This window comes from Lithobates pipiens, unplaced genomic scaffold, assembly GCF_037356315.1.
Source record: "Lithobates pipiens isolate NorthernLeopardFrog02 unplaced genomic scaffold, aLitPip1_a1.2 Scaffold_18, whole genome shotgun sequence".
Classification (NCBI taxonomy): domain Eukaryota; kingdom Metazoa; phylum Chordata; class Amphibia; order Anura; family Ranidae; genus Lithobates; species Lithobates pipiens.
The window spans coordinates 151,682,314-151,696,988 of record NW_027507758.1 but is presented as its reverse complement, the minus strand read 5'-3'; the positions used below and the strand labels follow the sequence as shown (position 1 = coordinate 151,696,988).

The window sequence follows — 14,675 nt, the reverse complement described above, 5'->3', positions numbered from 1 at the left end:
GCGGCTTCACTGCCCGGTTCCCTACTGCGCATGCGCGAGCGCTCTGCGCATCTTCACTAATCCCCGTTGTGTTCTGGGAACTGTGTGTTTCCCAGAACACAACGGGGGGATCACCTGCGGCTAGCTATTCCCGGAAGTGGGTGCACATACCTGGATTATACAGGTATCTGCACCCCCCTCCCCCCTGAAAGGTGCCAATTGTGGCACTGGGGGGGGGGGGGGAATCCGATATTCGGAAGTTCCCCTTTAAGGTGAAACTCTGCTTTAAGGAAAAAATCCATTTCTACTAATAGTCCACAACATAAATACATAAAATAGTGAAAATTCATATAAAATCCAAAATGCAACGTGTTGCGATCCTGTAGTTGCATAAAAGTGCAAATATTCCAATGTGCCGCTGTGGCTGATAAAACAATAATGCTTGTTGCTATTAGTGTAAAATCTACAACATAAAACCGTGAAATAATAAAAACAAGAAAAAAGAAAAAACACAATATAACATTCAAAAGTGCAGCGTGTTGCGATCCTAAAATCGCATAGAGTGCAGGTGTTCTGTTGTGGTGCACATAGGCAAACCTTCAAACATAAATAATAATTAAGTGACAAAAAATATAAGTGTATCAGACAAAAAGTCAGTTTTCAGTGCAAAGTGCTGCGATTATTCTCAAAATCACATAGGATGTGACTTCTTCAGCAAGATATACGATGTGGAGCTGTTGCAATGGTAAGGGCAGTGGTGCTGGTGGAAGGGGATATGGCCTTGGTGGTCCCGTATATACCAGTAATGGATGTCCCCTTACCTTACCGCTGTAAGGTAACAGCGTATATATAGATAGCTTTTTGGGATCCTTTAGCGGAATTTTCCCTTTACTGTGGGGTGCCCAGGTCCTGACCAATGATATGGTCCCTTTAAGGGGGTTTCCTCTGTGGTATTGCAGTCAGGGTTCCTCAGTGGTATGGCATATACATGGGTTTAAGCAGAGATGGAGGAAGAGTACTCCATAGTGTAAAGTGCTTCAACAGGTTTATTGTTATTAAAACAGTTTAAAAATACTCACAAACAAACAGTCTGTACAAGCAGTGTATAAACGAGCTGCGGGCTCGATCTACGTCACTTCCTGGTTGCTGCGGGACACAGCAACCAGGAAGTGACGTAGACCGAGCCTGCAGCTCGTTTATACACTGCTTGTACAGACTGTTTGTGAGTATTTTTAAACTGTTTTAATAACAATAAACCTGTTGAAGCACTTTACACTATGGAGTACTCTTCCTCCATCTCTGCTTAAACCCATGTATATGCCATACCACTGAGGAACCCTGACTGCAATACCACAGAGGAAACCCCCTTAAAGGGACCATATCATTGGTCAGGACCTGGGCACCCCACAGTAAAGGGAAAATTCCGCTAAAGGATCCCAAAAAGCTCTCTATATATACGCTGTTGCCTTACAGCGGTAAGGTAAGGGGACATCCATTACTGGTATATACGGGACCACCAAGGCCATATCCCCTTCCACCAGCACCACTGCCCTTCCCATTGCAACAGCTCCACATCGTATATCTTGCTGAAGAAGTCACATCCTATGCGATTTTGAGAATAATCGCAGCACTTTGCACTGAAAACTGACTTTTTGTCTGATACACTTATATTTTTTGTCACTTAATTATTATTTATGTTTGAAGGTTTGCCTATGTGCACCACAACAGAACACCTGCACTCTATGCGATTTTAGGATCGCAACACGCTGCACTTTTGAATGTTATATTGTGTTTTTTCTTTTTTCTTGTTTTTATTATTTCACGGTTTTATGTTGTAGATTTTACACTAATAGCAACAAGCATTATTGTTTTATCAGCCACAGCGGCACATTGGAATATTTGCACTTTTATGCGACTACAGGATCGCAACACGTTGCACTTTGGATTTTATATGAATTTTCACTATTTTATGTATTTATGTTGTGGACTATTAGTAGAAATGAGTGTTGCTGTTTAAACTAGTCACATAGACATACCCAGACCTGTATTGTTTACTGGATATCCCCCCATTGCAAATTTTATATACTGCTTTTATCAATAGATATATCCTCCTTTTGTACAGCGCACCACTACCTTTCTTACTCATTATTCCCCGGGGTTCAGATATTTCCCTTTCAGTGTGTGCAGCAGTACCCTATCTCCCTCCATTTCCCTGACGTGGCGCAGGAATACTTCTTTTCCAAGGAAAAAATCCAACTTCAAAGCGCTCCAATGCTCAAATGTGCTCCTTACATTGAAAAATTAGCCTCTTACCAGATAACGTGGATCCAATACCAGAGGACGCCATTTGTGGGAAACCGTGCCAACATCATCGTGACCGGCAAGGCGGATGACAATGCGGCTGGCTGGTTTTATACACCGCTTATGATTCATTGCCTCTTTGTAAGTGCAATTTTGATCTTTTAACTACTTCCAACCCGGCCTATAGCAGAATGACAGCCGGGAAGTGGTTCTGTTATCCTGACTGGGCGTCATATGATGTGAAGCAGGATAAAATGCCCCACGGGGGTGCGGCGATCACGAGTGTGGCACGTCAGTCTGACACGTCGCATCTCCGATCGTGGCAAGAAGCCTCTGACAGAGGCTTCTTAACACGTGATCAGATCATCGTGTGAACCAGGAAGTGCCAGTAAACTGGATTCCTCGTCTTGCTCTGAAAGGGAGAGCCAATCGATGGCTCTCCCTGTCAGAGGAGGGGGTCTGTGCTGATAATCAGCACATTGATTATCAGCACAGCCCCATCAGATGTGCCATCACAGCTGCCAAAAAAGTGCCCACCAGCTGCCAGTCAGTGCCCCCTAAGGATCGCCTGTCAGTGCCCAATAAAGTGGCAATCGGTGCCAATTAGTGTCTACCACATTGTCAATCAGTGCCCTGCACTAACACCTGTCAGAATCTCATCAGTACTTCATCATCAGTGCTGCCCATCAGTACCGCCTGTCAGCGCCCATCAGTGCTGCCTATCACTGATATACAGTGCTGTATATCAGTGCTGCATATCAGTGCCCATAAATTCTACAAATCAGTGCCAACTCATCAGTGCCGCCTTATCAGTGCCCATCAGTGAAGGAGAAAACTAAATTTTATAACCAAAACAAAGAAAAACTGATTTTTTTGTTTGTTTAGCAAAAAATAAAAACCCCAGTGGTGATCAAATACCACCAAAAGAAAGCTCTGTTTGTGTGAAAAAAAATGATAAAAATTTAGTCTGGGTACAGCATAGCATGACCACGCAATTGTCATTCAAAATGCGACAGCAGTGAAAGCTGAAAATTGTCCTGGGCAGGAAGGGGAAAAAGTGCCTGGTATCGAAGTGGTTAATAAAGCTCATCTTAATTCTTTTACACTATCATGCTTCTCCCTATTTAAATCCTATACATGCTTTTGTGGTGACCGGCTCTGTGACTCTAAGGGGCATTTGTGTTCAATCCACCATCAATAGTGCCACATCAGGATTATTTTACCATTCATTTATACATGGACTTTTTTTTATATGTGGATTTTTCATTTACACCGGTTTTGGTACATTATCTGAAAGTGCACCAAAAGTCCAGGACTGTTGGTGCACTTTTAGAAAAGGCACAAAAACCACTCGATCCAAACAGTCTATGGCAAAGCACAGGTAAATTACACAAAAACCATGGGTACACGGCACTGCACCAGTGCTGCAGGGAAACCGTAGCAGATCAGTCTGAAAGAGGCATCAAGCAACAGGTTTAATTTACAGTTCATCCTCGCAGCATATTTTACTTGCCTTCCCTTATGGCTGGGAGTTAAAAGCCCTGTGTAAAGCTCTAAGTTTATTCCAGCTGGAGCTCACACAGGGCTAAGGACTCTGCCCCAGCTCTGTGACCATGCACTGTCTGAGTATCCAAATTGCTAAACACCAGCACTGTCAGATGGAAGTACTACCAAGGAAGACAAATATATGCAGTAGGGGGCATAGGCATTTGTTCTCTATGAGTAAAGCACAGGTTAACTTTAGGAATTGCTCATGCATACAGGGGTAAGCAGTAAAAAAAATAAGGTGGATGGAGGGTGAGGTCAGAAGGGAGCTATCGAATGTTTAAGATACAATAATCCATACCCTGCAAGTGTTGACAATATGTAAAGTCATTGACAACCGGTTTCTACAAGACCAGTGAGTCCATACGTATGAACACATGTTTTGGGTAGATATGGGTATTTGCCATTAATGATTTCAGTCAGTTTTTGTATTGTTTTATATGTTTATTTTGTTTTCTTGTTTTTGGTATCAGAAACTTTTCTTTGTGATATGCTTCTATAGTAGCGTATTTGTATTGTCAAATATTGATTAAAAAATTGGTTGATAAAAAAAGAAAAAACGTTCATGCAAAAATACAGAACAATTCTTAGCGCCACAAAACATCTTCTCACAACTAACAGCTGATTTTACATTTCTTACATTCGTTTTATACAAAGACCTTTAAATCTGTATAAGAACTTACCTGCCCCAAGATTAGCTGGTAAGAAAGCTGCCAATCCTACAATTTTGAACTTGGTTCCCCATATGTTGGATGTGACCTGAGCAAGATAGTTATGCTGCAAAATAAAATATAGGCATCTTAAACGTAGCATGAAATGTTTCTAATTACTTTCTTGCTTGATGGGGGATTCGGTGATGAATGGAAATGATCTTGGCGAGCATGCCTTTCCTTTAGAGACACTGAAGAATTTCAAGAATTACATGTCTAGTAAGAATTTCAGTGTCTTAGAACAGAATAAAAGTTAAAAAGAAAGTTGAGATTTGCCTATAACAATTTTATTCAAATCTTCATTTTATCTACAGGTATAACCACTACTGAAACTGAGTGTGAATCTGTCAGTCTTCTAAATACAAAAAATTAAAGGCAGTTAGGTCTCACCTGAGTAATGTCTTCCAGAGGAAACTCTCTGCGAGTTAGGCTTGGTGACCCAATTGAAGGTTTTCGTATAGGTAATCGAGGAGACCTGGTAATTTCTTGAGTGGCTCGGGATAGCTTTGGGGATTTTCTTGCTTCTATGTTAATTCTGCAGTAAGCAAAAGGATTTGACTGGTGTGGGATCAAATCAGCAACAATGGTCCAAAATGATGATGTTGACTTTCAATTAAAAGACAAATTTGTAACACCAATCACATACCTTTATGTAGTTCATATCTATTAACCCTTTCATGACTAAGCCTATTTTTGGCATTTGGTGTTTACAAGATAAAATACATATTTTTTGCTAGAAAATTACTTGGAACTCCCAAACATTATATATATATATTTTTTAGCAGAGACTCTAGAGAATAAAATGGCGATTGTTGCAATATTTTATGTCACACGGTATTTGCGCAGTAGTGTTTTAAACGCAACTTTTTGGGAAAAGGGACACTTTCATGAATTAAAAAAAAACGAAACAGTAAAATTAGCACAATTTTTTTGCATAATGTGAAAGATAATGTTAAGCCGAGCAAATAGATACCAAACATGTCACACTTTATAATTGCACGCACTCGTGGATTGACGATAAAGTACGGTACCTACTTTATCTCAATAGGCGACGCTTTAATTTTTTTTTACGGTTACCAGGTTAGCATTGCAAATTTTTTATTTTATTTATTTATTTGAAAATTAATAAATTGTTTTAAAAAAATAAATAAAAATTTGATCACTTTTATTGCTGTCACAAGGAATGTAAACATCCCTTGTGACAGTAATAGGTGGTGCCAGGTACTTTTTATGGAGGGATGGGGGGTCTAAAAGACCCCCCACCCCTCCTTTACACTTCAATGTATTCAGATCGCCAAAAACTGTGATTCTGAATACCGTATATATTTTTTTTAAACCGGCGCCATTGGCAGCCGAGTAAACGGGAAGTGACGTCATGACGTCGCTTCCGTGTTTACTATTAGGATACTGGAATGAAGCTGATTACGGCTTCGTTCCAGTTCCTCCCCAGCAGCCGGAGGCATCGCAGCGTGAATCGATGCTCCCGATCGAGCGGGAGCACCGGTAACAGCGGCGGGACGTCCGCTCCCACTCCTCCGGCATAACAGCCGAGCGGCTTTTAGCCGCTTCGGTTGTTATGGCTGGAAAGCCAATAACCCCCTCTGAAAAAAACGGTACCGGGATGATGCCTGCAGGTGCGGGCATCATCCCGGTATACCCCCCGGAAGCCGAGTACGCACATCTGCGTACGCTCGGCGGGAAGGGGTTAAAATTAGCCAAGAAGCTCAGCAGAAGGGATTAATCAACCACATTCCTAAAGCTTGCACATACAGTTCAGCAATAAACAGCTCCTGCAGTAATTTAATTGTAATCATTTGTGCAATATCTTAATCTTATGCACAATCTAAAATTTTGTATGGGAGGGCGTTCAAGTCAAACTGGGACATTTAATTTTACAGGTATAAAAAGGGATGCTAGTGTGGTGGGACTACACCCAGTAGTAAATGGCAAGTGTGTCCTATTACTGATAGGCAGCGCACATGTCGCGAGGCAGTCCAGAGACCATTAATCAAGAAGGCAGACAACAGTGTTAGTGCGTGTATGGAACAGCACATGGTGAAGACGTTTCTTGTGCGTAAAGCGTAAAACCCACCCCGTAAAACCCACGGATATCTAAAAAAGACTTTGCAGTTCCCCCATGCGTCTCATCACTGTACATGAACACAATCATTCATAAACATTTGCATTTTTGAAAAGTTAGCGCACGCTGGGTACAAAGACAGCTTTCCACTTTCGATCACCATGGTTCAGGCATACTGAGAAATCTTTCTATGCCAAAGCTTTCCAGACATTAGTTAAAAGCTGGGATAAGTGTACAAATATAGCAGCGGAGTTTGTCGAAAAATAAATGCGGTTTCCACTCCTTGAATTTGTTCTTTTAATATACCTCGCCTTGAAAAAGTATTCATACCCCTTGACATTTTCCACATTTTGTCATGTTACAACCAAAAACATAAATGTATTTTATGGGTATTTTATGAGATAGACCAACACAAAGTGGCACATAATTGTGAAGTGGAAGGAAAATGATACATGGTTTTAATTTTTTTTTACAAATATCTGAAAAGTGTGGAGTGCATTTGTATTCAGCCCCTCTGAGTCAATACTTTGTAGAACCACCTTTTTGCTGCAATTACGGCTGCAAGTCTTTTGGCGTATGTCTCTACCAACTTTGCACATCTAGAGAGTGATATTTTTGCCCCTTCTTCTTTGCAAAATAGCTCAAGCGCTGTCAAACTGGATGGAGAGCGTCTGTGAACAGCAATTTTTAAGTCTTGCCACAGATTATTGATTAGATTTAGGCCTGTACTTTGATTGGGCCATTCTAACACATGAATATGCTTTGATCTAAACCATTCCTTTGTAGCTCTGGTTGTATGTTTAGGGTTGTTGTCCTGTTGGAAGGTGAACCTCCACTCCAGTCTCAAGTCTTTTGTAAACTTTAACAGGTTTTCTTCTAAGATTGCCTTGTATTTGTCTCTATCCGCCTTTCCGTTAATTCTGACCAGCTTCCCTGTACCTGCTATAGAAAAACATCCCTGCAACATGATGCTGCCACCATAATGTTTCACGGTGGGGATGGTGTTCAGGGTGATGTGCAGTGTTAGTTTTTCACCACACATAGGTGTGGCACACATACATTTTAGGCCAAAAAGTACAACTTTGGTCTCTTCTGACCAAAGCACTTTCTTCCACGTTTGCTGTGTCCCCAACATGGCTTGCAAACTGCAAACAGGACTTCTTATGGATTTCAACAATGGCTTTCTTCTTGTCACTCTTCCGTAAAGGCCAGACTTGTGGAGTGCACGACTAATAGATGTCCGGTGGACAGATTCTCCCACCTGAGCTGTGGATCTCTGCAGCTCCTCCAGAGTTACCATGGGCCTCTTGGCTGTTTCTCTGATTAATGCTCTCCTTGCCCGACCTGACAGTTTAGGGGGACGGCCATGTCTTAGTAGGTTTGCAGTTGTGCCATACTCTTTCAATTTCTGGATGATGGATTGAACAGTGCTTGGTGAGATGTTCAAAGCTTGGGATTTTTTTTTTTTTTTTAAACTAACCCTGCTTTAAACTTCTCCACACCCTTATCCCTGACCTGTCTGGTGTGTTCCTTTGGCCTTCATGAAGTTGTGTGTTCACTAAGGTTCTCTAAAAAACCTCAGGGGGCTTCAATAGAACAGCTGTATTTATACTGAAATTAAATTACACACAGGTGGACTCTATTTACTAATTAGGTGACTTCTAAAGGCAATTGGTTCCACTAATACGGAATACAAATGCACGCCACACTTTTCAGATATTTATTTGTGAAAGATGTTGAAAACCTTTTATCATTTTCCTTCTACTTCACAATTATGTGCCACTTTGTGTTGGTCTATCACATAAAATTCCAATAAAATACATTTATGTTTTTGTTTGTAACATGACAAAATGTGGAAAATTTAAAGAGGTATGAAAACTTTTTCAAGGCACTGTAATAGAGATGAACAAAGGCTGATGTATACATTCCAATGTGAATGACTGCCATGGCACCAAAGGTGGAGGGTAGTTATTTGCAGGATTACCAGGTAAAAATAAAAGTAAAAAGCATGAAAATTAAAAGCAAATGTGGCCAGCACATCTAGAGTTCTGCTTTATAAGTATTAATACACACACACGCACATACATAAAAACAAAAAGGCATATAAGAACCTTGGTAGTTTGGGAGATTTACTAGCTCTTGTAACCTTCGGAGATTTCTTAGCTGCCCAGTCATCACTAAGTTCGATATCACTGGAATCTGAGCAATTACAGCTGTCAATAACTGCAGAGATTAATCCATTGCCATAGATTTCATCTAGAAACACAACAATAAAATAATGAATTAGTAGAGCATGACAGTATAAAAAACACCAACATAACAGAAATGAGGGAATTCCTGAAATGCTATACTTGTGTATAACAATCAAAACCTACTCAAAGTGGATCCAGCATGGAAATGTACAAAAGACTGTAGATGATTGGGCCCTGAAGAAACATTTTGATAGGTTCCCTAAACAGCTTGGCCCCATCTTTCTGATAAAATCTCTGTGGGCTTAAACATTTTTCTGTACTATAATATAAACAGCTTACTAGTGGCCTTCATAAACCTCTTATTTTTGGCCAATTTACACTGATAAGTGGGCATTTCCAATCAAAAGCTCCATGTATACCGATGGCCAGTAAAAATGTGATGTTTATAACGGCTTACCTGTAAAATCCTTTTCTTGGAGTACATCATGGGACACAGAGCCTTAAGTAATTACTTAATGGGTTATGCCGCGTACACACGAGCGGACTTTTCAACATCCAAAGTCCGAAGGACCGAGTCCGTCAGACTATCCGATCGTGTGTGGGCTGCAACGGACTTTTGATTCGCCAAAGTCTGACGGACTTTAGAAATGAAGCATGCTTCAAATTTTCCCGAAGGAACTCCGCCGGACCCGGTCCCCTTCGAAAACTCCGCTCGTGTGTATGCTACTCCGACGGACTAAAACCGACGCTAGGGCAGCTATTGGCTACTGGCTATGAACTTCCTTATTCGAGTCGGGTCGTACGTCATCACGTTCGAATCCGTCGGAGTTTAGTGTGATCGTGTGTGGCCAAGTCCGTTCGGCCGAAAAGTCTGTCAGAACTCCGTCGGAACTCCGGCGGAACTCCTTTGGAAGTCTGTCGGACATAAGTCCTCTCGTGTGTACGGGGCTTTATAGGTCCCCTTCAGTTGATGGACACTGGTTATACTTAATCCAGGAATTTCACTCCCTATAAACCCTCCTCTTTCCAGGAGCACATCAGTTTTTGTAGCAAAGCAACATACCTAAATCCCAAAAAAGAGGGGTGGGACCTCTGTGTCCCATGATGTACTCCCAAGAAAAGGATTTTACAGGTAAGCTGTTATACAAATCCTGTTTTCTTTATCGTACATCACGGGACACAGAGCCTTAAGTAACTACTTAATGGGACGTTCCATAGCAATGCCACTTGAGGGGAGGGAGACACAACCAGGAGGGTACCCCAAGACTTGAGGACCTATACTGCTGCCTGCAGCACACTGCACCCGAAGGGGATATCCTCATACCTCCTTACATCCAGCTGATAACATTTTGTGAATGTATGCACTGAAGACCAAGTTGCGGCCTTACAGATCTGATCCATGGAGGCCTGATGACGCACTGCCCAAGAAGAACTAACCGCCCTGGTAAAGTGCGCGCCTTAACTTGTAAAGGGGGAATCTTACCCCTTAAATCATAAGTTTGAATTATCACTTGCCGAATCCACTTAGTGACAGTGGATTTCGAAGCTGCCTGTCCTTTCTTAGGACCTTCTGGCAGAATAAATAATACATCAGTCTTGGGTATCTGAGCAGTTACCTTTAAAAAGATTTTCAATGATCTCACCACATCAAGACAATGAAGTGACTTTTCTTCCCTGAAACATGGTTTTAGAAAAAAGGATGGCAGGACAATATCTTGCTTCAGGGAAAACCTGAAACTACTTTTGGCAAAAAATCTGGATGAGGGCGTAACACCACTCTGTCCTCATGAAAAATCAAATATGGCTCTTTACAAGAAAGGGCAGCCAATTCCGAAACCCTCCTTGCTGAGGATATAGCAACCAAAAATACCAATTTCCTTGTCAAAAGGACTAAGGGAATATGTTGTATCGGTTCAAATAGCTGTTTTAGTAGCACAGACAAAACTAAGTTCAGGTCCCAAGGGTTCAAGGGAGGTTTGACGTGCGGATTAAGCCGCGTTACCCCTTGTATAAAACTCCAGACTAAAGAATGTGTAGCAAGTGGTCTTTGAAATAAGACCGATAAAGCTGAGAGTTGGCCTTACTCAAGGCCAATTTAATTTCTACCCCTAGTTGTAGAAAGGCAAGAATTCTGCCTATGATATTTCTCAGGGGGTGCCAACCCTTGGATTCACACCAGGAAACATAAGCCCTCCAGACCATATAATATATAGTTCTGGAAACTGGCTTCCTTGCATTAATCAGGGTAGAGATAACTGACCCAGAAAGCCCATGTTTCTTCAGAATGTGGGCTTCAATAGCCAAGCCGTTAAATTTAGGGACCGTAAGGAAGGATGGAATATCGGTCCCTGAGAGCAGATCTGGCCATAAAGATGGTCCTCCACTGGCATCTTTACGATTTCTGCATACCATGACCTTCTGGGCCATGCTGGTGCCACCAGAATTACCGGCTTTCTTTCCAGCTTGATCCTGCAAAGAAGTCAAGGCAGCGACTGAATAGGGGGAATGCATACAGTCCTTGACAAAAGTCTTGTCGCTTCTCTATTTTGTAGAAACTCCTGCTATTAACCTGACTTTTAATTAATCAATTGGTGTTAGAAATAGCTCATATGAAAAGCTAAAGCCCTCCCAAATGATGTTTAATGCACTGAAATAAATTAGTTTCACTGAAAAAAGATTTATCATTTAATCAAGACAGACAGATCAAATTTTGGCAAGACAAAAGTTTTGTCGCCTATACAGAAATTGAAATCCAAACATATGTCAGCAAATTAAGTAGCGGTGCTGTGAGATCCAAATTTTATATCTTGTATGACTTCCATGAGCTTGAAGGACAGCATCCATGTGGTTTGGCAAGGATTCATACAATTTATTGATGAAGTCATCAGGAATAGCAAAGAAAACAGTCTTGCGTGCCTCCCAGAGTTCATCAATATTCTTTGGTTTCGTCTTCCATCCTACACCACATATGCTTAATGATGTTCATGTCTGGTGACTGGGCTGGCCAATCCTGGAGCATCTTGATCTTCTTTGCCTTAAGGAACTATGATCCTGCTGCAAAATTTGGCCTTTTTTATGGTTGGGAATATAAGAGATAGCTAAGATTTCTTGGGATTTTTTGATGTTGCCTTCCACCCTGCAGATCCCTCGCACACCCCCATACTGAATGTAACCCCAGACCATGATTTTGCCTCCACCAAACTTCACTGTTTTCTGGGTAAATCTCGGCTCCATGCGGGTTCCAGTAGGTCTCCTGCAATATTTGCAGCGACTGTGGTGTAATTCAACAGAAGATTCATCTGAAAAATCCACCTTCTGCCACTTTTCCAGAGCCCATCCTTTTAGCAGGCTGTGGCCCTTGGCAAATGCCACACGGTTTTTCAATTGTCTTTTGTTTAGTGCTGGCTTATGGGCACTGATTCAACCATGGAGGCCATTTCGAGACAGAATCCGACAAACTGTTCTGGTTGACACAGGGACTTCAGGTGACCAGGTCTAGTGGAGCTCTGCTGCAGTGGAAAATGGGCAGGCCTTGGATTTTCGAGCCAACAAACGGTCCTCTTGAGCAGTTGTCTTGCGGGGTCGGCCTGACCTGGCCTTGTCCAAAACGCCTCCAGTCTCTTCAAATCTTTTTTTTATCCTCTGAACTTGACGCTGAGACACATTGAGGGTGCCACATCAGCAGTGGATCTGGTCCTCAGCCTCTTGATAATCAACACTTTAGTCTCCGGGTGAATCTTAGTCATGTTTGCAGAGGTCTAGTTGCAGTTGAGAAGGTCTAGTGCAGGGGTGTCCAATCTTTTTTCAAAGAGGGCCAGATTTGATGAAGTGAACATGCATGAGGGCCGACCATTGAACCATTAAAATTCTGTCTGCGTGTTCGTTCTAGCACTAATACACTGCCCAGCAAGAATTCTCTTGCCTCTGCTCTTTAGGGGTACCATTAATTCTTAATGTGGATGCTTTTGGTGTAGTTCAATAAAAAAAAAAAAAAAAAGATTGGGGACTTCTTTCCCTGCATTTTTGTGGGTAGGGAAGCCCATTGGAATGAATGGGCTTCCCTACATGCAGCACGCAGCCACACAGATGTGAACCAAGAGCTTGTTCACATGTCAGGTTGGAGGGGCAGTAAAACTACATGGTTAAGCTGTTTTTACTACCCCCAACTACTCCCCCTTTAGCTGCAGAGGGAACAGCTGGGGGTGTACACATGATATGGCTGCAGCTGGAGGTATACCCAGAGTGAATGGGCCTGCACTGCAACTACCCCGCAACTGTGTGGATTGCACAGTTGCGGTATAGCGATGCTGCATTTACGGGCTTAAAACAGGTGATGAGGAGGCAACAAATGTCTCTAAAAAGCGATCTGTGCATGGATTGCTTTGCAGAGGAGCAGCAGTCCTGGCTGCTATCACACACAAGCCCTACAAAAGCAGTTCTGATGGTACAGGAATGGTGGGGCGGGGTCTGCATTAACAGTAACATACACACAGAATCATGCAGACAAATGCACGCACACACATACATACAGACACATGCCCACACACATGAATAAAGCACTTTTAAAACTAATCTAGCTTGCAGCATAGTACAGTACCTTTCCTGCTTCCTCATTCAGCCGGGTACTGCACTGTAGGGGGAAGCAGAGAGCACAGCACACTCCTCTGCATTTTACTTTCACTTTTAGGGCTGAGGAGCTTCTCACAGTGCCGATGTACAGCTCGGCAGGGGATCGCTCATCTGACAGCCCTTATAGCCAGGCGGGCCGTTCAAAACCGGGCCGCGATTGGCCCGCGGGCCGGACATTGGACGTGCCTGGTCTAGTGTACTGGTGTTCTTTTTATACACACCTGAGACCTAATTGATCCATTATTAGTCACAGGTGAAGCTCATATAACAAGGCGACAACACTTATGTCTTGGCAAAAATTTACTTAATGGGCTTTACCAAGCTGTGAATATTAGAATACTTTTTGTCAGTTTCGTTTTGCACTGAAACATTATTACAAAAGCTGTTGGGATTAAAATTACCCATTTCTTGTAACACAATCTTGATTAGAAATATATTTTAGCGGCACTTCAGGTCAATTTGTACACAAGCGACAAGACTTGTCAGGGACTGTAGATCAGCGAGAACTGATCCCACGGGGTCACCAATGCATCCGTTTCGCATGCGAATAGATCCCTTGTTCTGGCCACAAAGTTGACCAACTTCATGTTGAACCTGGACGCTAGAAGATCTAAGTCCGGAGTCCCCCATCTTTGACAAACAGCCCGAAATATGTCAGGGTGAAGAGAGCATTCCCCTGGGAATAACTGCTGGCGACTCAAGTAGTCCGCCTGCCAATTCTCTACTCCCGGAATGAAGACTGCCGATAGGCATGGAACATTCCTTTCTGCCCAAGTTAGAATATGGTTCACCTCTCTCTGCGCTGAGAGACTCTTGGTGCCCCCTTGGCGATTGATACAGACCACAGCTGTGGCATTGTCGGATTGGATCCTGACAGGACAATCCCGTAACCTGAACGTCCAGGCCTTTAGAGCCAGACGCCCTGCCCGAATCTATAGGATATAGATAGGCAAGGTTCTTTCGGTTCTTTACCACTGTCCCTGGACAGTTGTCTTTGCTAGTACTGCTACCCAGCCTGAAAGGCTGGTATCCGTCGTTATCACTTTTCAGATGACTGGTCTGAAGGATTTTCCTTTCAACAGATTCTGGGTTAGTAACCACCAAGTGAGGCTTTGGGACACTCTTGAGGACAGCCGGATTGGCAAGTCTAAAGCTTGAATTGTTTTGCAGACAGGATACTGTTTTGCAACAGTCTCGAATGAAACTGGGCATAGGGAACTGCTTCGAATGAAGCCACCA

At 42.5% G+C, this 14,675-nt stretch overlaps 1 protein-coding gene across 1 annotated transcript in view; it reads right to left on the bottom strand.

Annotated features, from left to right (window-relative positions):
- TULP4 (TUB like protein 4) overlaps positions 1–14,675 on the bottom strand; it is a 292,811-nt gene that overhangs the window by 21,185 nt on the left and 256,951 nt on the right. The window contains exons 10-12 of the mRNA XM_077486273.1: positions 8,727–8,871; positions 4,926–5,070; positions 4,509–4,602 (exon numbers count right to left, since the gene is read on the bottom strand). Coding sequence (XP_077342399.1) covers positions 4,509–4,602; positions 4,926–5,070; positions 8,727–8,871 — 384 coding nt within the window. The remainder of the gene's footprint in view (positions 1–4,508; positions 4,603–4,925; positions 5,071–8,726; positions 8,872–14,675) is intronic.